The sequence below is a fragment of the Lynx canadensis genome, chromosome A3 (assembly GCF_007474595.2).
Source record: "Lynx canadensis isolate LIC74 chromosome A3, mLynCan4.pri.v2, whole genome shotgun sequence".
NCBI classification, from domain to species: domain Eukaryota; kingdom Metazoa; phylum Chordata; class Mammalia; order Carnivora; family Felidae; genus Lynx; species Lynx canadensis.
The window spans coordinates 113,998,663-114,025,257 of NC_044305.1; the positions used below are offsets into that span (position 1 = coordinate 113,998,663).

Below are 26,595 nucleotides of genomic sequence, written 5' to 3' on the forward strand. Positions count from 1 at the left end.
TCCATACTGTTTTCCAGAACGGCTGCACCCGTTTGCATTCCCACCAGCAGCGTAAAAGAGATCCTCTTTCTCCGCATCCTTGCCAACATCTGTTGTTGCCTCAGTTGTTAATGTTAACCATTCTGACAGGTTTGAGGTGGTATCTCATTGTGGTGTTGATTTGTATTTCCCTGATGACAAGTGATGTTAAGCATTTTTTCATGTGTTCGTTGGCCATCTGGATGTCTTCTTTGGAGAAGTGTCTATTCACATCTTTTGCCCATTTCTTCACTGGATTGGTTTTTGGGTGTTGAGTTTAAGAAGCTCTTTATAGATTTTGGATACTAACCCTTTATCTGATATGTAATTTGCAAATATCTTCTCCCATTCTGTCGGTTGCCTTTTGGTTTTGCTGATTGTTTCCTTCGCTGTGCAGAAGCTCTTTATTTTGATGAGGTCCCAATAGTTCATTTTTGTTTTGTTTCCCTTGCCTCAGGAAACGTGTTTAGTAAGAAGTTGCTGCAGCTAAGATCTAAGAGGTTTTGCCTGCTTTCTCCTCAAGGATATTGATGGCTTCCTGTCTTCCATTTAGGTCTTTCATCTATTTTGAGTTTATTTTTGTGTATGGTGTAAGAAAGTGATCCAGGTTCATTTTTCTGCATGTCGCTGTCCAGTTTTCCCAACACCATTTGCTGAAGAGACTGTCTTGATTCCATTGGATATTCTTTCCTGCTTTGTCAAAGGTTAGTTGGCCATATGTCTGTGAGTCCATTTCTGGGTTTTCTATTCTGTTCCACTGATCTGAGTGTCTGTTTTCTTTTTTTTTTTTTTTAATTTTTTTTTTCAACGTTTATTTATTTTTGGGACAGAGAGAGACAGAGCATGAACGGGGGAGGGGCAGAGAGAGAGGGAGACACAGAATCGGAAACAGGCTCCAGGCTCTGAGCCATCAGCCCAGAGCCCGACGCGGGGCTCGAACTCACGGACCGCGAGATCGTGACCTGGCTGAAGTCGGACGCTTAACCGACTGCGCCACCCAGGCGCCCCCTGAGTGTCTGTTTTCATGTCAATACCATACTGTCTTGATGATTACAGCTTTTTTCCTTTAATTTTCTTTTTAACATTTATTTAATTTTGAGAGACAGAGAGAGACAGAGTACGAGCAGGGGAGGGGCTGAGAGAGAGGGAGACACAGAATTCGAAGCAGGCTGCAGGCTCTGAGCTGTCAGCAGAGAGCCCGACGCGGGGCCCGAACTCACAAATCGCGAGATCATGACCTGAGCGGAAGTCGGATGCTCAACCGACTGAGCTACCCAGGCGCCCTGATGATTACAGCTTTGTAATTCTACTTGATGTCCAGGATTGTGATGCCTCCAGCTTTAGTTTTCTTTTTCAAGATTGCTTTGGCTATTTGGGTCTTTTCTGGTTCCATACAAATTTTAGGATTGTTTGTTCTAGCTCTGTGAAGAATGTTGGTGTTATTTTGATAGGTATTGCATTGAATATGTAGATTGCTTTGGGGAGTATTGACATTTTAACAATATTTGTTCTTCTTACCCAGGAGCATGGAATATTTTTCCATTTTTTTTTTTTGTCTTCTTCAATTTCTTTCATTAGCTTTCTAATGTTTTCAGTGTATAGGTTTTTCACCTCTTTGGTTATATTTATTCCTAGGTATTTTACGGTTATGCCCACATTTTAACTGGGCCATTTGTTTTCTTACTGTGCAGTTTTAAAAGTTCTTTGTATATATTTGGATACCAGTCCTTTATCATGTAATATATTTTGCAAAGATTTTCTCCTGGTCTGTGGCTTGTCTTCTCATTCTCTTAACATCTTTCACAGAAAAGTTTTTAATTTTAATTAAGTTCAACTTACCAATTTTTCTTTTAAGGATCGTGCTTTTGGTGTTATATCTAATATGCTATCCTCAAACCAAAAGATCACCTAGATTTTTTTCCTATATTATCTTCTAGGAGTTTTACAGTTAGGTTTGCCTTTTCACATTTAGGTCTATAACCAATTTGAATTAATTTTTATGAAAGGTGGGAAAGTACAGTTCTAGAATTATTTTTCACATGGAAGCCTATTTGTTCCAGCACCATTTGTGGAAAACACCATAGTTTCTCCATCAAATTGCTTTTGTGCCTTTGTCAACTGATGATATTTGTGTCTCTTGTGTTTCTGGGCTCTCTAGTCTGTTCTACTGATCTACTTGTCTATTCTTTTGCCAAAGACACACTATCTTGATTACTGTGGCATTTTTTTTTTTTTTAACATTTTCTGGTTTTACTTTGATATAACAGACATAACGCTAAGTTAAACGTGTACGGTATGATTTGATACATACATATATTGAACAATATTTACCAAAATAAGGTTAGTTAACACATCCTTCACTTCACACAATTATCATTTTTTGGTTGTTGTTACAATGAGAACCAACAAACAGATACATAATCATAAATACAGAGAACAAACAGGTGGTTGCCAGAGGGGAAGGAGTTGAGGGGTGAGCAAAACTGGTGAAGGGAATTAAGAGGTACAAGCTTCCAGTTTTAAAATAAGTAAGTCACAGGGATGAAAACACAGCATGGGGACTATAGACAGTTCTACTGTAGTAACATCGTATGGTGACAGATGATAACCATATTTATCATAGTGAGCACGACTTAATGTACAGAGTTGTCAATGTTGTACACCTGAAACTGAAATAACATGGTATCTCAACTCTACTTTGACAGAAAATAGTTCTTCAAACTTCATAATTTTATCTTAACTTCCCTTGTCTGCAGTATGATTTGTCTCTTAATTTTAAATTCCTCTTCTCTCGATATAAAAATTATTTTGTTACCTACTTTTCCCTCTGAATGTTAAAAATAGATTGGTTATTAGGAACCATTATAGTCATTCTCCTCTAATAACCAGTCAACATCAATTGCTAATGTTTTTGTTTTTTTTTTTAAATTTTTTTTTTTTAACGTTTATTTATTTTTGAGACAGAGAGACAGAGCATCAACGGGGGAGGGTCAGAGAGAGAGAGACACAGAATCTGAAACAGGCTCCAGGCTCTGAGCCTTCAGCACAGAGCCCCGACGCGGGGCTCGAACTCACGGACTGCGAGATCATGACCTCAGCCGAAGTCGGCTGCTTAACCGACTGAGCCACCCAGGCGCCCCTGTTTTTTTCTTTTTAAAAACATCAAATGAATTATATGAATTAATCAGTCTAGCATAGCTCACTCATTTCTTTACTGCTAGTATGGATTCAGTAATGAATGATGCTACAGGAAAATGATAATATAAAGTGCTTACCTCAGGCCTTAGAGAAGGAAGAATAACAATTTCTTGCAAGGCTTGTTTTGCCAACTCTTGTCCAGCTATATCATCAAATTTAACAGCTGTTCCACTAAGAAAGAGAATTACAGTTAGCTCCACAACAAAATATGCTTCAGTTACTACCATATGAAATAAAGTTTTTTTTTGAAATACAGTTATTTTTATGTTAACTGTGAAAGTATAATTAAATCAGTAAAACAATGGTTTTCTGCATTTACTGTAACTGAAAACATAAAAATTAAATAAGTATATTAGACAAGATACTTTATTTTTTTAAGTTTATTTGAGAGGCAGACAGACACACACACACACACGGAGAGAGAGAATCCCAAGCAGACTCTGTGCTGTCAGCATGGAGCCCAATGTGGGGCTTGAACTCACAAACTGTGAGATCATAACCCGGGATGAAATCAAGAGTCGGTCGCTTAACAGACCAAGGCTTCCAGGTGCTCCTTGACAAGATATTTGTTATCTATTTTACTTATATTAAATAAATAAATTCAAAACTAAAACCATTAAATGAAACACTTTAGATGGCAAAACTTACTTGTCCACAATTTCGTTCATTATAAGGTTAGCAAGGTTGCTGTCCACATTCCTAAAATTCTTCAAGTCTTTCTTTTTGCGAACAGCAGTTGTAGGGGTAGAAGGTTTATTTGTTCTGTTTGTTTTTGGTGTACTCTTAAAGGACACAAAATTATAATGTAAAAATACAAACAACAGTTTTCACAAGTAAATTAACCTCCAAGTTCACAGAATTAAAAGCTTAACAATAGGAAAAAGGATATAAAAAACCCAAAACTGTGTATTTACTCCAAGGCAAAATGGTATTAACTACACAACTACATTTGGCATGAAGTGGGCTTACGAGAGGATTTAATCCAGAAAGATTTAGATACCATAAAATAAAAACACCCTATGATAATTTTGATTATTGTTAGAATTCTAACAAAACTCTGTGGTTAATGTTATAAAACATGTACATATATTTAAACAACTGAGTAACAAATTTAAAATGAACTCCATAGCATTATATAAAACAGACTGGATAAGCAGTTTACTAAACAATACCGAATTAGGTCCAAAGGGAGTTAAAGTAAGATTTACTTTTTAATAGCAAGTTGTCCTTACAGATTTTTTTCTTGTAGATTAAAAAAAAAAATTACATTCCACTTTGTATAAACTTATCAATGCTTTAAGATATTATAAAGTATTTGTTATTATCTTAAGCAAGCAATTAAAGTTACTATCTCCAAATACCTTATGAGTTCCAGCTGCAGGACCAGGTCCCTGTCTCACTCCAGAAACCATGGATAAACCACTACAACTAGGTGCTCTGTGGTGGCCTGAAAGACCTGTGGATCCAGTTTTCATAACTGTTTTTGAACGAGGCAGTGAATTACTAGTGTGTGTCAAGGGATCTTTTCTTTTCGGAACAGCTCCACTTTCTATCAAAGAAAAAGTACAATCATCATGGATAGAAAACTGTGGCTAAACATTATAAAATAAAGATGGGTACAAATTTGCAAAACTAAGCTAAATACTATTTTTTTTTACATTAGCAATATTTCAAAATAAGATTTCAATTAGACTATCTACTAGGGTGGTCATGGGGTTATCACTTGGTGGACAAGATTATGGGTATTTAGGTTTTTCCTTTTCCTGATGTATATTATAATAGTCTTATAAGGAATATTTATTTGTAATAAGAAGAACCACATTTATTTGTGGGGACAGGAGGAGGACATAAGATTACCCAAAGTTGCTGAATATTTAAAAAACAAAATGCAATAAAGGCATTAAAGTTATGTTGTAAAAGAAGGGGGGGGGGGGACACTGCATTACCTTGTTCCAAACTTTCAAGACTATAAAATAGTATGAAAGTCCACAGTCTGTGCCCACCAAAGGAAATAATCAATTAATTTAATATCAATCAATTTTTAATTTAAAGGGTACAAAGATGTGGTTTTATATGCTGAGTATTCTATGTGCTGTATGTATGTAAATAAACACATATAAAACATTTTCAATTAAGCTTAAAAGGTTATCTGACCTACCTATATTGCACTTCTACATACATTACAGGCTTTCAAATGTTCAAATCTTACTACTTCTAATATTTTTATATACTCCCTAACAAACATCAGTTTATTAGTAACAATGTTTACAGTAAAGACAAATGTTAAATCAGTCAGCAAATTAGAACAGCCTAAAGAAAAGACAAAAACCTTATTTTTGTGTTTTTCATCAAATCCCTCTAAGTGTTTTAAGGAAACTCAAAGGAAGAGAACGTTAGAGTAGAGAAAGGTGATCAAGAGGTTCTTCCAGTAAATAAATGTAAAGTTCTGAACCATATGTTCAAAGAACTAGTGGATAGTGACCCTAAAGGACAAAGCAGGAAAGCAGTCTAGAAAAGGGGAAAATAATAAGGAAAGCAAAGGTGTGAAAAAAGAGCAAAATCTGCTCTTATTGTCACAAACTGAACAAAGCAATGTTTACTTTCATAAAATTTAAGTCCTGGACATGAAACTAATACTGAAAAAGTCACCAATAAAACTAGCCAAGATGTCACAGAACTTAGGAAATGAGTATCTGTCCCCCACCCCAAAATAAAAAAGCATGTGAGATAAGATAAAGATTCATTTCAGAGGGAAAAAAGGAGAGGGAGGGGTGCCTGAGTGGCTCATTCAGTTAAGCGTCTGACTCTTGATTTTGGCTCAGGTCATGATCTCTCAGTTTGTGAGTTTGAGCCTTGTGTCAGGCTCTGCGCTAAAAGTGCAGAGCCTGCTTGACATTCTCTCTCTCCGTGTCTCTCTGCCCCTCCCCTGCTCAAGTTCTTTCTCTCTCTCTCAAAATAAATACACATTAAAAAAAAAAAAGAGTGGAGAAGAATTTCTTCAGACAGTAAACATACAGTCCTAAGATTGTAAGTGAATAGAAATTTCCACAAGGAACTAAGAGAACAGACAGCAGACTTTTCATAAAAAATAGCAAAAGTTTAGTAGGCAACAGAGTAGGTAGGTTCAAAACACGGTAGCAAGAAAAAAGTGTTAACCTATTATCATTTAAAAAAAAATTTTAAGTTTATTTTTGAGAGAGAGAGACAGTACGAGCAGGGGAGGAGCAGACAAAGAGGGAGACACAGAATCCAAAGCAGGCTCCAGACTCTGAGCTGTCACCCAGACCCCAATGCAGGGGTCAAACTCACTAGCCGTGAGATCACGACCTGAGCCGAAGTCGGACACTTAACCAACTGAGCCACCCAGGCATCCCAGGATTACTATCTTTCTTTACAAGCCTTTCAGTATTTCTTTTCTAGTCAACCTTTTGAGGTATAATCTATGAGTAATAAATTGTATCCATTTAAAATGTATAATTTGATTGAGTTTATAAAGATATAAAGATGACAGGATGCCTGGGTGGCTCAGTAGGTTAAGCATCCAACTCTTGATTTTTGCTCAGGTCATGAGCTCATGGGTGGTGGGACTGACCCCTGCCTCAGGCTCTGTGCTGGCTGTGGAGGCTGTTTGGGATTCTCTCTCTACCTTTATCTCTGCTCTTCCCCCTCTCACACTTTCCCTCTCAAAATAAACGTTAAAAAAAAAAAAAAAGATGAAATAGCCACTAAAATCAAGATACAAAATGTTTCCATCCTACCCAAAAGTTTCTTTGTACTCATTTGCGCTGCATCCCTTATTGCCCCTGGCCCTACACAAACACTCATATGCTTTCTGACAATGTTGGGGGTCACCCGATTTAGTAGTTTCTATTGATCTAGGATCAAGATCATTGAATCTCTCATATGACATCTCCAATATGTTGCTGAGGTTATCTAGTAATTTTTTTTTTATTTTAGCAAGTATACTTTTCAACTTTAGAATTTCCATTATCTTTATTGTATAGTATGTTATGTGCTAAGATCACAGGTTTGCTAACTGATGCCGTATTTTTTTTTTATTAAAAAAAACTTTTTGTTTGGGGCGCCTGGGTGGCGCAGTCGGTTGAGCGTCCGACTTCAGCCAGGTCACGATCTCGCGGTCCGTGAGTTCGAGCCCCGCGTCGGGCTCTGTGCTGACGGCTCAGAGCCTGGAGCCGGTTTCCGATTCTGTGTCTCCCTCTCTCTCTGACCCTCCCCCGTTCATGCTCTGTTTTTTTTTTGTTTAACGTTTATTTTTGAGACAGAGAGAGAGAGAGCATGAACGGGGGAGGGGCAGAGAGAGAGGGAGACACAGAATCGGAAACCGGCTCCAGGCTCTGAGCCGTCAGCACAGAGCCCGACGCGGGGCTCGAACTCACGGACCGCGAGATCGTGACCTGGCTGAAGTCGGACGCTCAACCGACTGCGCCACCCAGGTGCCCCCTGATGCCGTATTTTAACTCTTTGAACACATTTAATAATAGCTGCTCATAAGTCTTTGCTACATCAACAACTGGGCCCATTCAAGAGTCAATTTCTATTGACTGATTCTTTTCTTACAAAAAAATTTTTTTAATGTTTATTTATTTTGGAGAGAGAAAGAGAGAGTGTGAGCAGGGGAGAGGCAGAGAGAGGGAGGCCCAGAATCTGAAGCAGACTCCAGGCTCTGAGCTGTCAGCACAGAGCCCAACGTGGGGCTCAAACTCACAAACTGTGAGATCATGACCTGAGTTGAAGCCGGACACTTAACCGACTGAGCCACCCAGGCACCCGTGACTGATTCTTTTCTTTTTTTTTTTTTTTAATTTTTTAATGTTTGTTTATTTTGAGGGAGAGACAGAGCACAAGCAGGGGAGGGTCAGAGAGAGAGGGAGACACAGAATCCAAAGCAGGCTCCAGGCTCTGCGCTGTCAGAACAGCGCAGCCTGATGTGGGGCTCAAACTCAAGAACCGCGAGATCATGACCTGAGCCGAAGTCAGCTGCTCAACTGACTGAGCCACCCAGGCGCCCCTGATTCTTTTCTTAAGTAACGGTCACACTTTCTTATTTCTTTGCATGTCTGGAAATTCTGAGTTGAAAACTGGACACTATAGATAACACACTGAAGTAATATGTAGACTTTGGCATAACTATTTCCTAAGAGAGATGAAATAACTCATCCATGTGAAACATCACAGAATATTCCAGGAGTGTGTGACACTCGTAAAATAGGCCTGAGTAAGCAAGTTCATTGACTAGGACTCAATGGGTATCAAATACCAGTGCTGCATTAATTAGCTGTGCACTTGGTAAATACCCCCATCAAGAAAACAGGATAAAACAGATCACTATGGGAGGGGGGATGGGCTAAATGGGTAAGGGGCACTAAGGAATCTACTGCTGAAATCATTGTTGCACTATATGCTAACGAATTTGGATGTAAATCTTAAAAAATAAAAATAAATAAATAAATAAATATAAAAACTGATCACAGGGGATTTGAAATAAGATGGTTTGATTTTTTAACATAGGTATCAGGAAGAGAAAGTTGCTTTTTTGTTTTGTTTTGGGTTTCTTGCATGGCAGAAAAATACAATAGGATCTCACATGTGAAATGAAGTAGAAGAGAAGCAAGAAACAAGGGAAAGGCATACCAGCTCTTCAGGGCTAGAAAATTTTGCTGTTTACATTGGAGGATTATTAGGATCTCAAATTTATATCTTAGAAACTTAATTATTTATATGTGGTAAATTCTTACATTTCTTGGTTTTTAAAAAAGTTCCTTATGAAAACGTCAGCTCTTCATAGCTGGGCTGAGAGAAACAGGCAAAATATTTATTTCTATATTAGAAATGGTGTTATTTATTTATTTATTTATTTATTTATTTAATTTTTTTTTTTTTTAACGTTTATTTATTTTTGAGACAGAGAGAGACAGAGCATGAACAGGGGAGGGGCAGAGAGAGGGAGACACAGAATCTGAAACAGGCTCCAGGCTCTGAGCTGTAAGCACAGAGCCCGACGCGGGGCTCGAACTCACGGACCGCGAGATCATGACCTGAGCCGAAGTCGGCTGCTTAACCAACTGAGCCACCCAGGCGCCCCTAGAAATGGTGTTTTAAATCATGTACAGGAAGGGGGCACCTGGGTGGCTCAGTTGATTAAGCGTCTGACTTCGGCTTGGTCATGATCTTGCGGTTCGTGAGTTTAAGCCCTGCATTGGGCTCTGTGCTGACAGCTCGGAGCCTGGAGCCTGCTTCAGCTTCTGTGTCTCCCTCTCTCTCTGCCCCTCCCCTGCTTGCACTATGCCTCTCTCTCTCAAAAATAAATAAACCTTAAATATTATTTTTTTAAATCATGTACAGGGAGGAAAAGGAATACAGCCAGTCACAACGGGCTCTGTACTAGAAGACCAAACCAAAATGAGAACTCCATAAGAGAGAAGTAAAGCCAGAAGGGAAAGATCTGATGACCTATTGTCTCCAGTCCACTTACCTTAATTCTTCTTAATTCAAGTCTTGAAGGTTTGTATTATGTATGAATAAAGAAGACAGTTGTCTTATAGTCTAAACTAAGGTTTTTCTGCTACAAATTGAACAAAGCAATGTTTACTTTCATAAAATTTAAGCCCTGTACATGAAACTAATGCTGAAAAAGTCACCAATAAAACTAGCCAAGATGTCAGAGAACTTAGGAAATGAAGATCTGCTGTAAGCTTCTGTAGGAGTTGATACCCCAAAGTTCGTGGAAAACAAATTTAACCCATAGTTAATAATAGTATTCTAATGTTTCCCCTTACTATGTGAACTCAGCTTCAAATTTTTCCTAAGGTACTATGTTAAAACGTTCATGCATAGTAATTAAAATTGTAATTAAATATGTGCAATTAATATTGATATTTAACAAAGAGAAATTAAAATTTCTGACTTAAAAAACACCACTTCATGAAAACTTGGTACAGGTATGCATGAAAAAAACCACAAATGCTGAAAATGCAACAGCAACAAAAGAATATTTTAATAGCTTAGGAAAATGAACCTTCATATTTTATAATCTCAAAAAATGGGTGGTTGCAAAATAAGCAAATAAAGCATGTTGAGAATGGTTATATCCTATTTGCTACATATTTATATACCATGAATGACAGGGATACTGTATTTTCAACACAGCCCTGTGAAAACAAAAGCCAATGAAATAAACCATTATAAAATCAAATCAACATTATCAGGTTATATAGGACTCTACTCTGCATGCAAGCTTTATTATCTTCCATGTTAGTTAACCTAAACCCACCTGACTGGAGATGTCCATTGCGGCATGTCAAGTTAGTACTGTCATTATAGACATCCGTTTGGGACTTGGAAAATTGCAAAACTGGTTGCAGCTTCTCTATGCAACAGAGGCAGGTAAAAAAAAGAACAAAATAAATAAAAAGCAAAAACACATAGTGAAAAAATAAGATGTACATGTGAAAATAAAAAGTAATTCAAGGTGTTAGAAGATGAAGGATTTTGGCATTTATATAAAATTATCTTAAAAATATAATTAGTAAAAACTCAGACATTAAAATAGCAACAGAAGTTCACAACTGGTTATTTTCAAAATATGCTTTATATAGGTGTTGTAACCTGAAGCAGGTTTCATATTACCACTATCACCAGCAAATATTTTCTGAGTATCTAATATACCCGCATCATTATGTAGGGGAATAGCCTGGAGACAAAAAAATGAATATTGTTTTTATCATCCAGATACTTCTTTAACATGGCTGGCAACCTACAACACAATTTTTTATTTTATTTTTTTATTTTTTTTTACAACACAAATATATTAAAAAAAAAAAAAAGATTGTATAGGAGCACCTGGGGTGGCTCAGCCGATTAAGCATACAACTCTTGATTTCAGCTCAGGTCATGATCTCATGGTTCATGGGTTCAAGCTTGGGATCCTCTCTCTTCCTCTCTCTCTGTCTCTCCCCTTCTCGCTTGCACTCTCTCTCTCTCTCTCAAAAATAAATACATTTTTAAAAAGAAAAAAAAAAGATTGTTTCAACCCTACCCTCAATTTCAAGTAACGACAAATCCTCTCAAGACCCAGGTCGCTATGTCTAGCACCTCAAGCCCAGGAGGGTACCATTTTGTGCTATCTTGCCCCTATCACTGATGCACTACCATTTCCCCATTCAAGTCATCCATACTACTAGTTGACCCTGTTTACCCTGCTTCACCACTTACCAGCATGAACTTGCTTTAGCCTCAGTTTTCTGAGGGTCTCAAAGATTAAACAAAATAATATACAGGAAGAACCTGCTGTGTGCCCCTATTCATCACAGGGGCCCAATTCTTACCATAATTATTTTGTTGCAGTACTCCCAACTGTCATACTGATTCTTTTCTTCTGTACTAGGAGCTCAATGAATATACGAAAAAATGTAGCACATATATACTAACTCTCCTAAACTTTCATTTCTAAGGTCAGACAAGCAGGCGCCATGCTTGGTTTATGGTACAACCACACATGCCTCTGGGACAGGTTAAATAGCAGCTACCCTTTCTGCACAAAGCACAAAGTACTGAACTGTTTTTGTATCCTAGAACTGGCTGATACAATATACCTTGGAGCTTTTTGTTGTTGTTGTTAGTTAACAGATAGGTCATCTGATTTTTCTCAATGATAATACTTTTCAAATCACTGAGAAAGAAACCATTTATGTTGGTAATAGACATAACTTAGAAAAAAACCTGTAAATATCTTCTTTATCAATTAACACTCCCTTCACTGAAATGTAACAAGAAGATCACGTGTACATTCATTACATACTAAACATAGAGTAACTAACTCCTTGGTTTTGATAACTAATAACTAGGAATAAAAAGCCAGAGAAGTTGTTTTGGTGTGTAGGGTTTAGATTTATAGGTGTGGAAACACACATATACACAATACTACTATACTGCTAATATGAGCTTGCTCCAATTCATTTTTGTTAAAGAAAGTAAACTTAGTTTAATGTTTCTGTTTAGAATCACTAAGGTTGGATAGATTCATTAATGATTTAAAATAAAACCATCACCTTGCTTCTTGGCTCCCACACAACCATCCGAGTCATCTACTTTATTAAAAGAAAAATATTACCACGTAACTTTTCTGTTTAAAACCCTTCAGCAGCTTCCCACTGCCCACAGACCAGAGCTCAAACCTCTTGCTATATAACATTAAGGCCCTCCATGATCTGCCTGCATCTCTCATACTGGAGTAATCCTATGTTCACTTCTTCTCCAGCACCCTTCCCTACTTGCCATGCTATTTCTTACCGAGAACCTCTGTTCATACTGTTACTTCTTCCTGAAATGTCTTTTCTTCCAAACATTCTTTACAGCTTTGTCTTTTTTGGGGCACTTAGGTGGCCCAGTTAGTTAAGTGTCTGACTCTTGGTTTTGGCTCAGGTCACGATCTCACAGTTCGTGAGTTTGAGCCCCGCATCAGGCTCTCAGGCTCTGTGCTGACAGTGCAGAGCCTGCTTGGGATTCTCTCTCCCTCCCTCTCCCTCTCTCTCTCTCCCTCCGTCTCCCTCTCCCTCTCCCCTGCTCGTACTCTTTCTCTCAAAATAAACAAACTTAAAAAAGAAATAAAAGTAATTTAAAAAAGAAAGCTTTATCTTTTTTAATCTCCCCTTTAGGTTTCACTTCTTCCAGGAATATTTCTCAGACACCTATTTTTCCACCCCTATAAAATATTTGTACACCTCGTCCAGCAGTAATGACGATTCATCTATTTATGTATCTGCCTCAGCCAATATATCATGAGAGCCTTAGGGAGAGGAACATTATATCCAATATGTCAGTATATCTATCTGGTCAACCTTCATATATAATTATAATCCTACCACTTGTTACAATTTCTCCTCATATTATGCTGGTCCATTTTTCTCCTAGCTTACTACAATTCAATAGTGATCCAACTTGTTCTCCCTGGCTCTACCCTTGGAGCCTATTAGCAAGGTGATCTTTTCAAAATTTAAGTCAGAGAGGTGACTGGGTGGCTCAGTCAGTTAAGCATCTGACTTCAGCTCAGGTCATGATCTCATGGTTTGTGGGTTCAAGCCCTGTACTGGGCTCTGTGCTGAAAGCTCAGGGCCTGGAGCCTGCTTAGATTCTGGGTCTCCCTCTCTCTCTGCCCCTCCCCTGCTCACACTCTGTCTCTTTTTCTCTCTCAAAAATAAACATTTAAAAAAATATAAGTCAGATTATGTCATTCCTTTCCTAAAAATCCTGTAACTGCTCCTTTTTTCAGAGATGGCAAAAGTTCAAATCTTTATGGTGGCCTATAAGGCCCTGCTTGTTAGGATGAACCTCCCTGCCCCATCAGTTCTCTTACCTCCTCTCTACCATACTCTCCTGGCTGGGGCACACTGGCCTCTTTGCTTCTTATCAGACACACCAGGTATGTTTTCTTAAGGTTTTACATCAGCTCTTCTCTCTGGACCATTCTTCTCCCAGAGACCTGCATGGCTAACTCCTGTCATCTTTTCAAAGAGGTGTATCTAACCATCCTATTTAAAACTAAAAGCTCAAACCACCTCCCATCCATTCCTAATCCCCATTACTATGTTTTATTTTTTTCTTTTTTTTCCATATATTTATCATCTTCCAACATACTGTATAACTTAATTCTTTTTTATGTTTATTCCCTACTGTCAGTCTTCCCCCTGCTGGAATAAAAACTCTATGAAGGATGGATCCTTGTCTATACCCTAACATTTATATGTAGAACATGGTAATCACCCAAAAACTATTTGATGAGGGGCACCTAGGTGGCTCAGTTGGTTAAGCGTCTGACTTCAGCTCAGGTCATGATCTTGGGATTTGTGAATCGAGCCCCATGTGTGGCTCCACGCTGACACTGCAGAGCCTGCTTGGGATTCTCTCTCTCTCTCTGTCCTCCCCCGCTTGTGCACTCTCTCCCTCAAAATAAATAAACTTAAAAAAAAACAAACATTCGAGGGGTACCTGGGTGGCTCAGTTGGTTAAGTGTCCGACTTTGGCTCAGGTCATGATCTCATGACTCATGAGTTTAAGCCCCACATTGGGCTCTGTGCTGACAGCTCAGAGCCTGGAGCCTAGTTTGGATTCTATGTCTCCCTCTCTCTCTGCCCCTCCCCTGCTCACACTCTGTCTGTCTGTCTCTCTCTCTCTCACAAAAATAAATAAACATTAAAAAAATTTTGCTGAATTACTAAATAAATTCAGTTAATATTATTGGCACTGTATCTGGTACAGAGTAAAGATTTAATAAGTGGATGTTGAATGAAGCTATTTATTTTTTTACAAAAGGGTAACCTCCAGGTATGCCAAAATTATTTATTTATGGTTAAGCTTTGCTCGAAGGCTTACTAACTTGAATCTAATATATATGAACTCTTCCCATTTTATCAGAGAGTCTGCATCCTCTCTAACCAATCTGTAGGCAGAACTCTTAGTATGATTCTCCATCCTAACTAGGTAACTACTGGGCATTCCACCTCTGAAAAGTTCCATTTCTCAATCAATACGTAGTATATAAATATGCTCTACTATGCACGTGTGCACAACTCTTTTTTACTGTCTTTGGTAGATACAGTCCTAGACTTTGAGATCTCAGAAGACAGGAATATGTTGAGGCCTCTATTCCACCTCTTCTTTTTAAAAAAAATTTTTTTTTTTCAACGTTTATTTATTTTTGGGACAGAGACAGACAGAGCATGAACGGGGGAGGGGCAGAGAGAGAGGTAGACACAGAATCGGAAACAGGCTCCAGGCTCCGAGCCATCAGCCCAGAGCCTGACGCGGGGCTCGAACTCACGGACCGCGAGATCGTGACCTGGCTGAAGTCGGACGCTTAACCGACTGCGCCACCCAGGCGCCCCTACCTCTTCTTTTTTAAAGGAACCTCTTGCATGAACGGGCAAAGAGCACTTTTGAGGATGACAACAGACAATGACATCCAAAACATTAATTCTTTTAATGCCTAGCTTGTTATAGATTCTCTTTTCATCCTAGCAAAAATAAGAAATTACAAAGCCACATTAAAAGACAAGTCTATAATAGATGAGATGCTTCCAATAATTCATCATATCACATCTTCAAAAGATAAATCAACCAACTCCTAATTACTCAATTAGAAACATGCTACTAAATGTGCCATAATTAAACTTAATCTGCATTATAGATATGATAATTTGTACATATAGTGAAAGGCATTATAGAAAATACCAACTAGAACAATTAATTATTTTACTACAATAACCTTTGATATTATATTTAATTTTACTTGATACACTAGTGATCTTCACATAGGAAATAAGAAGATAAACTCTGTCAGCCGTAGACACTAGGCGAACATTGCCTTGTTAATTACCTGAAAACATTAAAGGCTTCTTTTTCATCACTGTGGGGCAAAAAATTTACCAACACAATGGGTCATATAAGAATGAATGAATGAAATATTTACACATGCATGTGTAAACACATTTTTCCACAAAAGCAAGGTGGTGATTACAGATAGATAAGGAGGTGAATAAAAACCAGCATTTTTGAGTACTTACTATGGTCTCTGTGACTGTCACAAATATAGTGAGATAAGTATTATCTATTAGCATATTACAAATGAGATGAAAAAGGCTCAAACATGCTAAATAACTTACCATAAATCACAGAGTAATAAATATATAAGGTCTATCTGTTTACCAAATATATACTTCTATCAAAACAAGTTATGGTACAGAATCACCCAAGAAGGATGGATTTTAGTTCCACTTTGTTTTAGGGGTAGATTTACCTTAAAAAAATAAGTTTAAAATCTATACCTTCAAAGAGAAGATGAAAAGTTTCTCTTTATAGACCTATTCAAACTGATAAATGCAGAAAGAATGACAGAATTATATCACTAAGCATCAGTCATCAATTGCTACTACTATCACAAAATGCCAGAAGTACTGACAAACCACCTATCAGATGAACTTGGATATTAAAAGAGGCATATCGTATGAATCTTCTGGAGATCCTGATTCAAAAAATGACCAGAAAAATACTAAGTTATTCAATTATGAGATACTAACTAAACATTATATTATGCATTATATTATATTATATTATGTATTATATATAAATTCTATTTGGACACTAATCATTTATTTGGCTATGATTTTTTTGTTAATATTAAAAGAAATATTGGTTATTTTTTAGATGTGATAATGGCATTTGATAATTTTATTTTTAAGGCATTTTTAGAAATACAATAGGAAATATTTATAAATGAGTTAAAAAAATGTCAAGAATTTGTTTCAACATAATATGAAGGGGGGAAAGTGGGTATATATGCTACCCACTTCCCCCTTCATATTATGTTGAAACAAATTCTGTACATATATATATATATATACACACACATATATGTATATGTATACACACACACACATATGTATATGTATATATACACATACACACACACTGGAGTTGGCAAACTTTTTCTGTAAGAAGCCAGATAGTAAATATTAAAATATTTTAAAAAGCTATATATCAAAAGGCTTTGAGAGCTTTATGATCTCTGTATCAACTACTCCACTGTCACTGTAGCATAAAAGCATCCAGACAGTATCTACAGGAATGAGTAGCTGTGTGCCATCTTATAAAAATAGGTAGTGAACTGGGTTTAGCCCATGGGCTGTAATTTGCCAGCCCCTGAATATAGATACATCAAGACTGACTAGGAGTTGATAACTATTAGAGCTGAATGATGGATAATTAATTCATTATACTCTTCTATTTTGTATATGTTAGAAATTTTCTGTAAGTTATAAAAAAAGCCTAGAACACATTTTTAAGATTGATCTATTTCCATCTAATTTTAAAGTTTCACTGAACACACATTTCAAATACATCTCATTCCAGTTATACAATTCATTAAGTGATACCTAGAAGTTGTAAACGGTCCTTGGCCATAACCAAATTAGTCATCATTTTAGCCTGAAGGCGTCTAGCTCTTTCACACTGTTCACCTGAAAGAACAAAGAGGAAAAAAGTGAAAACATCTACATTTCCCTACTAATATTACTTCAAGATAAAATATTATCGGGGCACCTGAGTGGCTCAGTCGGTTAAGTGTCTGACTCTTGGTTTCAGCTCAGATCATGATCTCACAGTTCATGGGTTCGAGCCCCACATCAGGCTCCACACCACGGAGCCTGCTTGGGACTCTCTCACACTCTCATTCTCACTCTCTCTCTCTCTGCCTCTCCCCTGCTCTTGCTCACTCTCTCTCTCAAAATATGTAAATAAACTTGAAAAAAAAAAAGAAGATAACATATTATCCCAACTAATCTCATGGGGAGTCATAGTCTTTATAATGAAAAGAGTATCTTTAAAAAATCAGTTACATTCCTTTTGATGGTTTCAGATCTACTGTTGTATTTCATGGATTTCCTGTGTTATTTCATGGATTTTGAAGCATATCTTTTCCCCTACATTTAAAAATCTTTCAAACTGAGATGGGTTTTACAACCAGTACCAACTTACTAAAGCTATCAGCCAGGCTGCAGTCATACCACAGTTTGTCATTGCCTATGCATGAACAAATTTGGTCATTGATGTTAATATTGCTGTTATAGCTTTGTCTAAATAGGATGAAGACAGTACATTCAATAAGGTAAAAGTCAAATTCAAAGTGATGATAAGAAGAGAATGTGTCATATTTTAACTGACACTGTTTTTTCTATTAGTGGTATAATCAAAGGCATTTTCGATTCAGTGAAGTACCATTTTTCTTATAATTTATTTTCTTCTAGCTCTTCTACACAATTGACAAGGAAGAGCAAATACATTCTGTACATAATTCATAAAGTCATGCTCATAAACTCATGAAAAGTCTCAAAGGCCTAACCTCCCATATATACTTGTTCTATTCTGCTCTCTTTTCTATAGGACACCAGTAGCTAGAGAAGTAGTCAAAAAGGGCAAAGAAAAAAAACCTGGCAGACATTAGACATGTTGCAATTACTGGGGATGACATGATGTAAGTAGTAGATATCAGCCAACCAGAGAACAAATATCCCTGGGTGGACTGATCCATAAGGCTAAGATTCTCATCCTATATAATTTTTCCTTCTGAATTTATTTTATCTATGATAACTAAAATATTTTACTTATTTAATAGTGATGCCCACATACTGCACAATAGTCACAGCATAGTATTTTAGAATTCAGGCTCTGAAGTCAGATTGCCTGAGTTCAAATCTTGACTCTACCTACCACTTGCTAGCTATGAGACCTTAGGCAAGTTACTAAACTTCTTGGTTATTTATGTAAAAAGTAAGGATAATAGCAGCAGCCTCAGAGTGTGGGGTTGTGGTGAAAATTAAGAGATAACACACATGAAGCACACACACTGATGCTTGGGCACACAGCACAGTGTAAAATAAATGCTGCCTATATAAAGATAATATTAGACTATAATTTTTAATTTTAGGTGATAGGAAAGTAAAGATGAAAAATAACTGCTTTGGTTTTAAAATGCCAAGTGTACATCAAAGTAAGACATTTACAGCTCATATTCTAACATGCAGTCAAGCATTACCCTTAAACACAAAAGGGAGTCTGATTAAACCACTCCTTCCTGCCTTGACAATGAGGGAAGGACCAGTTTCAAAACAGAGCTAAAAATGAGGCTAACAGTGGGTCCAAGGAGGACACAAGTAATATCCTGGTTTTTTGTCAGAATGCTATAGGTAATCAAGTTTGAACACAGGTAATAAAGCATTAACTGTAAGTCATTACACATTAATAATAACACTTAAGGGGCGCCTGGGTGGCGCAGTCGGTTAAGCGTCCGACTTCAGCCAGGTCACGATCTCGCGGTCCGTGAGTTCGAGCCCCGCGTCAGGCTCTGGGCTGATGGCTCAGAGCCTGGAGCCTGTTTCCGATTCTGTGTCTCCCTCTCTCTCTGCCCCTCCCCCGTTCATGCTCTGTCTCTCTCTGTCCCAAAAATAAATAAACGTTAAAAAAAAAAAAAAAAAAAAAAAAAAAAAAAAAAAAAAAAAAAAAATAATAACACTTAAAAATCTGTCAAATACTTTCAGGAAGTAGCTGGATCTGAAATCAGGGCAATCACATGAATATTATTTGGGATGGCTACCAAACAAATGTAAATAAAATCTTACCTTGTCCTGTAACTATGACAGCTATTCCTTTTTCTAGTTCTTCAATACCTTTCTTATACCATTCCACAGCTTGCTCCTTTTGTCCTGCTTTAAAACAGAAATAATTATTTGTATATATACGAGGCATTACATACTAGAATATACTAAACATTTCTCAAATCATGCTGTTATTAGATGATATATGAAAAAGAGGACTGTGATCAAATAAATCTGAGGAATATTACTATATAACTTCTTGGTACCTTTAGCATCCTAATGTGTATACATTTCCCAAAGGGGAGGCATAGACATCAATATTTCTCAAAATTTTAGGGTTGAGTCCTTTGTTTATCATCTCATGGTATTGATGCTTATAACCACTGAAATGCTGTACTATGGAAAGAAATTTTAATTAGGGAGAATTTATTTTAAATAATGGTATTGAAAATACATACAGTTAGAAAACATAAACCTGATTTCAATAATGGGGGAAAAAAGCACTATTTAACCAACCCAATTGTATTCAAATCGGATGTAATTTGTTCATTGTTGGGTGCCTCCTTTTTGGAGTTAGCTTTTATTTTAAAAATGATTGCATCATGAGAACTGATACATGAGATTACAAGTGTGGCATTTAGTAAATGTCTATTTTCTTTCAAACAAATGACTGGTTTACAACATTAATTCTTGATCCAAATTAAGCCTAAAAAAGACCTAAAAATTCAGCATAATCAATATGTATCAATATGTATGTAGAATATTTCTATAAAGTGTATGTATGTAAAGTGGTAACAACCACATGCAAATCTCATTGTTTTTGAAAATTAATTTCTTAGTCTTTAGAATCTGAAAAGTGGCACAGAGATACAGTAAAGGTGGAAATCATCTATCAGAACTAAGTTTTTCTTTTTTTCCCAACTTATATCCCCATTTAATCAAACAACAGTTCCCATGTCATTCCTTAATATTATCTGAAATTTCAGGGGCGCCTGGGTGGCGCAGTCAGTTGGGCGTCCAACTTCAGCCAGGTCACGATCTCGCGGTCCGTGAGTTTGAGCCCCGCGTCGGGCTCTGGGCTGATGGCTCAGAGCCTGGAGCCTGTTTCCGATTCTGTGTCTCCCTCTCTCTCTGCCCCTCCCCCATTCATGCTCCGTCTCTCTCTGTCCCAAAAATAAATAAACGTTGAAAAAAAAAAAATTAAAAAAAAATATATATATATTATCTGAAATTTCAAAGCCAGTAAAATATCATGACTCCCTTGATTAACAAAGATGAAGTAGTCTTACCAGAAGCACCACACACAACTAAGTAATGCTGTCCCCTTATGAATGTGTACCACCTACTCCTTCCATCATCCCCCAAATAAATCACTAACTAGATTCAGCCCCTGGGATGGGGTAGTTTCTTACTAATTGTAGTGCCACTAGTATTTCACTAGTATTCTGGCCTAGTATTCTAGGCCAGAATAATGACACATGAAGAAATTATTAAGCATTTGTTATAAGGGTGGGTGGCTCAGTCGGTTAAGCATCCAACTCTTGGTTTAGGCTAAGGTCATGATCTCATCGTTCATAAGTTCGAGCCCCACATGGGTCTCCATGCTGACAACGTGGAACTGCTTGGAATTCTCTCTTTCTCCCTCTCTCTGTGCCCGTCCCCACTCACTCTCAAAATAACTTAAAAAAAATAATTTCTTACATACCAATTCAATTCAAATTTCTTACCATCCAATTCAAATTATTTGGATGCTGACCTTCCTATTTTTTTAATAAAAAAACCTATTTACATGTACTTTTGGTTTTTTAATTTGAAAAAAAGGGAGGGAAATATAGAAAACAGTAAAATAGCATTTGCATTCTGAGTGGTGGGAAATGATAACAATGTCACATTTGCTTAAACATTTTTTTTCATAAATTACAATAATAGATACAAAAGAAGTTCCTTTTTTGTGCCTCTTCCCATTTCCAAGTTCCTTTCCTTTCTAGAAACCACTATAATATATTCAGTGAGTATCTTTCTAGTACATGTTTTTCTATTGTACCTATTTTATTTCTACCATTTAAAAATTTTACATCGCTTTTGAGTTCTATGTTGCCATATAGAGATCTACTTCATTCATTTTGACTTCTATATAGTATTCTTTAAAAAAAATTTTTTTTAATGTTTATTTATTCTTGAGAGAGAGAGACAGAGACAGAGCATAAGCGGGGGGAGGGTCAGAGTGAGAGAGGGACACAGAATCCGAAGCAGGCTCCAGGCTCTGAGCTGTCAGCACAGAGCCCGAAGTGGGGCTCAAACTCACAAGCTGTGAGATCATGACCTGAGCTGAAGTCAGATGCTCAACCGACTGAGCCACCCAGGTGCCTCTCTATATAGTATCCTTTATCATCCTATAATTTATTTGACTATTTTTCTATTAAAATATATTTAGTTTATTTCCAGTGTCTCAGTATTTCAAATAATGCTGCAATAAACATGCTTGTACCTGTCCTTGTATGTATATGTGCCAATTTCTCTAGGGTATGTTTAAGGGGTAGAATTAATGAGTCATAGTTCAGTTCATTTCCATCCACCAGAAATCAACAAACTACTTTTCGAGAGTGCCTGCACCAATTTCCACTCCTAATAGCAGTGTATGACACTTACCACTGGCAACATCCAAATAAATGTTTTAAGGAGGCTGAGTATATTACTATCTGCAAATGAAATGACTGATTACAGATAAATTCACGTGCTCAATACTCAATTACCTAACATTTTTTGATACGAGGTAGTTGATTTGCTATATTAATTGAATCTCTAAGTCAGTATGATAGTAGAAAATGCAAAAATAATTATTACAAGACTTATAAGTACAAGACTACTGGAGAAAGGATAGATATATAGGTCAGTAGAACAGAAGAGAAAGTCCAGAAATAGACCCACACACATAACATGGATTGACTTTGACAAAGATGACAAGGTAAGTCAATGAAGAAAGAACAGCCTATTCAAAAAATGATGCTAGAATAACAGCCCTCCATATAAAAAAGAAACCTTCATACAACATAGAAAAAATTAACTTGAAATGGATCACGGACCTAAATGTAAAACCTAAAACTACTTAATTGATAGAAGAAAACAGACAAAATTCTTTGTGATTGTGGCTTAGGCAGAGATTTAGAAGATAAAAATCACAAACCTTAAGAGAAAAAAACCTGATAAACTAGATTGCATTAAAATTAAAAGCTGGGGCACCAGGGTGGCTCAGTCAGTTAAGCGTCCAACTCTTTATCTCAGCTCAGGCCTTGATCTCACGGTTGTGAGTTCAAGTCCTATGCTGGACTCTGTGTGGAGCACGAAGCCTACTTTAAAAAAAAAAAAAAAAGAAAAGGGGCGCCTGGGTGGCGCAGTCGGTTAAGCGTCCGACTTCAGCCAGGTCACGATCTTGCGGTCTGTGAGTTCGAGCCCCGCGTCGGGCTCTGGGCTGATGGCTCAGAGCCTGGAGCCTGTTTCCGATTCTGTGTCTCCCTCTCTCTCTGCCCCTCCCCCGTTCATGCTCTGTCTCTCTCTGTCCCAAAAATAAATAAATGTTGAAAAAAAAAATTAAAAAAAAAAAAATTAAAAGCTCCTGCTCCTTAAAAGACAGAGTTAGATAATGAAAACACAAGCCCCAAATTGAATGCGAGAAAATATTTGCAAACCACTATGTCTAAAAAAAGACATGTAACCAGAATACATAAAGAACTCTTACAATGATAAAAAAAAATTATCCTCATTAAAATATAGTAGGCAAAAGATCAAATAATGTATACTTTATCAAAGACAGACGTAACTCGCAAAGAAGCACAAGAAAAGATGTTCAACATTATTAGCTTTTAGGTAACTACAAATTAAAATCACAAGATCCCACTAAGTACCTAATTTAGAATGGAAAACAATTCCAATACATCGACTATACCCCCCCCAAAATTTTTTAAAGCACTTAAAATTATAAGACAAAATAAAAATGGACCTCACATATACTTGGAAGGGTGAATACAAAGTACAGCCATTTTGGGGGAAAGTCTGATAGCTTATGATATTAACATACACATGTTTACCACATGACCCAGCAATCCCTTCTTCTTTGTATTTACCCAAAGAAATGAAATGAAAACATTAAAGACCAGTACATGAATGCTTATAACAACAGCTTTATTCATAAGAGCTAAAAACTGGAAACAATCTAGATGTCCATCATTTAGTGAATGGATTAACAAAATGTGGTATATCCATATATAGAATATTATCCAGCAGTAAAAAGGAACAAACTACTGGTAAATGTAGGAATGTGGATGAATCTGAAAAACATGCTAAACGAAAGAAGCTAGACACAAAAGGCTACAGACTGTATGAATCCATTTAAATGACACTCAGTGAAGACAAAACTATAGGGACAGATCAGATCTGTGACTACCAGGGGCTAATCGAAAGGCAAGGGGACTGATTACAAAGGGGCACAAAGTAGCTTTTGGAATGATAAAACATTCAGTATATGTTGTTGTTATGGTTACCCAACTCTTTGTAAATACTCACTTAACTACACACTCTTAAAAGGGTTCAATTTTACTGTATGTAAATTATACCTCAATAAATCTGACTCTTAAAAAGTGCAATACTCTCAACATTTATGTAGAAGTATATTCGTTGTGGCTTAGAATATTACACCTGAACTACAATCTTCATTACAAGATTAAAATACAAAAATTAGAAAAATATTTTTAAAACATCTGTTTAAAGGGATAAAAGAGTTTTCAAAACAGTGAAAAGTACCAAAATTTGTAAAGGTACCACTTCATATTCATTAGGATGAATTACTAAAATTACAAAAATTACTAAAATATAGAAAGGAAAAAAGCCAACAGAGGTGGGTCTAGCATTTGGAGCACTTTTCTACCTGAAGCAACTGCCAATTCTGAAAGCAAAAGTGGCCAAGAAACTAAGCAGAGCTTTCAGCAGACTCATAGAACTAAATTGACAAAATGCAAATTCCAGGACATGTCCAGAAAAAATAGTGGCAAAGCTTCCAAGATTTTGGTTGGGACCCTGCATTACTGAAGAGTTAAGAACTAGACCAGCCTGCACAATGGCTAGAAACCATACTTAAATCACTCCACTACCTTTACCCTGAAAGTAAGGGAAACTACAGCCCTTACCGTCCACTGATCACCCTTTTGACTAAACTGTGGCAGAAAAACCAAAGCTTCCAATGGTCTCCAGCACAGAAAAGGCCCTCAATACAGTTCTTAGTTTCCTTTATACATTGTTCTTAACTCTATAAACCCAAGTAATACTCAAACTCAACCAACCAAACTGGACCAAGTCAAGAGAAGAGTGGGGCGGCAGAAACTTACATTCACTGTTGTAGTTGAAATTATTAGCTAGTAATTTTAACTACACGCAAACTACATAATCTATGGCAGGGACCCAAAGGTCAAATATTGTCAACTACCTGTTTTAGTACATAAAACTTTACTGGATCACACCTACTATATGAGAATTTTGAGTAGCTGTGACAACTTAAAATATTTACTAAATATTTACTAAATTCAACAACAAAAAATCAAACCCAACATAAAAACTGACAAAGGACATAAAAAGACATTTTCAAAGTAGATACAGAAATAACCAATAAGCAAATGAAAAAATGCTCAACATCAGAAATTAGGGAATGCAAATCAAAACCATGATGAGGCATTGTTTCACATCCATTAGGAAGGCTATTATTTAAAAAACCCTGAAACTAACCAATGTGGAGAAATTAGAAACCCTTGCCCACTGGTAGTAGCAACATACAAATGGTACAACTGATGTGGAAAAGTCCCTCAAAAAATTAAACACAGAATTACCATATGATCCAGCAATTCTACTCCTATGCAGATACTCAAAAATACTGAAAGCAGGGAAGCAGATACCTGTATATTCATGTCCATAGTAGCATTATTCACAATAGATGGAAACAACCCGAATGTCCATCAAAAGACAAATAGTTAAACAAAATGTGGTGTGTGTGTGTGTGTGTGTGTGTGTGTATAATGGAATATTAGGCAGCCTTTAAAAGGAATGAAATCTGGGACGCCTGGGTGGCTCAGTCGGTTAAGAGTCCGACTCTTGATTTCAGCTCATGTCATGATGTAATGGTTCATGGGTTTGAGCCCCACTTCGGGTTCTGCACTGGCAATGGGGAGCCTGCTTGGGATTCTCTCTCTCTCTCTCTCTCTCTCTCTCTCTCTCTCTCTCTCGTGCTCTCGCTCTCACTCTCTCTGCCCCTGCCCTGCTTGCTCTTGCTCTCTAAAATAAATAATTTAAAAAAAGGAATGAAATCTGATACATACTACAACATGGCTAATGAACCCTGAAAACATTATGTTAAGTGAGGCAAGTCAGACACACAAAAAATACCATATGATTCCATTTACATAAGGTACCTGGAATAGGGAAATTCATACAAACAGAAAGTAGAACAGAAATTACAGGGACGGAGGAAAGGGGAGAATGGAGAAGGGAATATAGGTGGAGAGTTATTATTTAATAGGTACAGAGTTTCTGTCTGGATTGATAAAAAGTTCTAGAAATGGATAGTAGTGATGGTTGCACAACACTGGGAATGTATTAAATGCCACTGAATTGTATACTTAAAATGATTAAAACAGCAAATTTTATGTTATCTATGCTTTACGACAATAAAAAAATTACTGGGGCACCTGGGTGCCTCAGTTGGTTAAGTGTCTGACTCCTGATTTCAGCTCAGGTCATGATCTCATGGTTCATTAGATTGAGCCCAGCATTAGCACAGAGCTTGCTTAGGATTCTCTCTCACCCTCTCTCTCTGCCTCTCCCCCCACCCCACCCCCTGCACGTGCACATTCTCTCAAAATGAATAAACTTAAAAAAAATTACTAAATGGCCCATTATAAGCAATTTGCTATCCCTTGGTATACAGCAATGAAAATGAACAAAACTGCTGCCATGTGCAACATCACAGAATAATTGACAAGCATTTACTGATTTCATTGTAAAGCTCAAGATGAGGAAAAACTGATCTATAGTGTTAGAGTTAGGATTTGTAGATACCTTCACAAAAGATGGGGAAAAGGAGCACGTGGAAGATGGAAGAAAGCATGACAAAGGCAGGCTTTTTGAAGTAATATTCTATTTTTTTAATGTTTTTATTTATTTTTGAGAGAGAGAG

The 26,595-nt window shown here is 37.0% G+C and overlaps 1 protein-coding gene across 2 annotated transcripts in view; it reads right to left on the bottom strand.

The window, feature by feature from the left end:
• Positions 1 to 26,595, bottom strand: part of SPAST (spastin) — a 52,811-nt gene that overhangs the window by 17,192 nt on the left and 9,024 nt on the right. The window contains exons 2-7 of one of the 2 annotated variants that reach the window (XM_030311353.1): positions 19,404 to 19,487; positions 17,163 to 17,246; positions 10,508 to 10,603; positions 4,578 to 4,765; positions 3,865 to 3,998; positions 3,294 to 3,387 (exon numbers count right to left, since the gene is read on the bottom strand). In XM_030311353.1, coding sequence (XP_030167213.1) covers positions 3,294 to 3,387; positions 3,865 to 3,998; positions 4,578 to 4,765; positions 10,508 to 10,603; positions 17,163 to 17,246; positions 19,404 to 19,487 — 680 coding nt within the window. Of the gene's footprint in view, positions 1 to 3,293; positions 3,388 to 3,864; positions 3,999 to 4,577; positions 4,766 to 10,507; positions 10,604 to 17,162; positions 17,247 to 19,403; positions 19,491 to 26,595 lie in introns of both variants that reach the window. The other variant, XM_030311352.1, reaches the window with a different exon arrangement.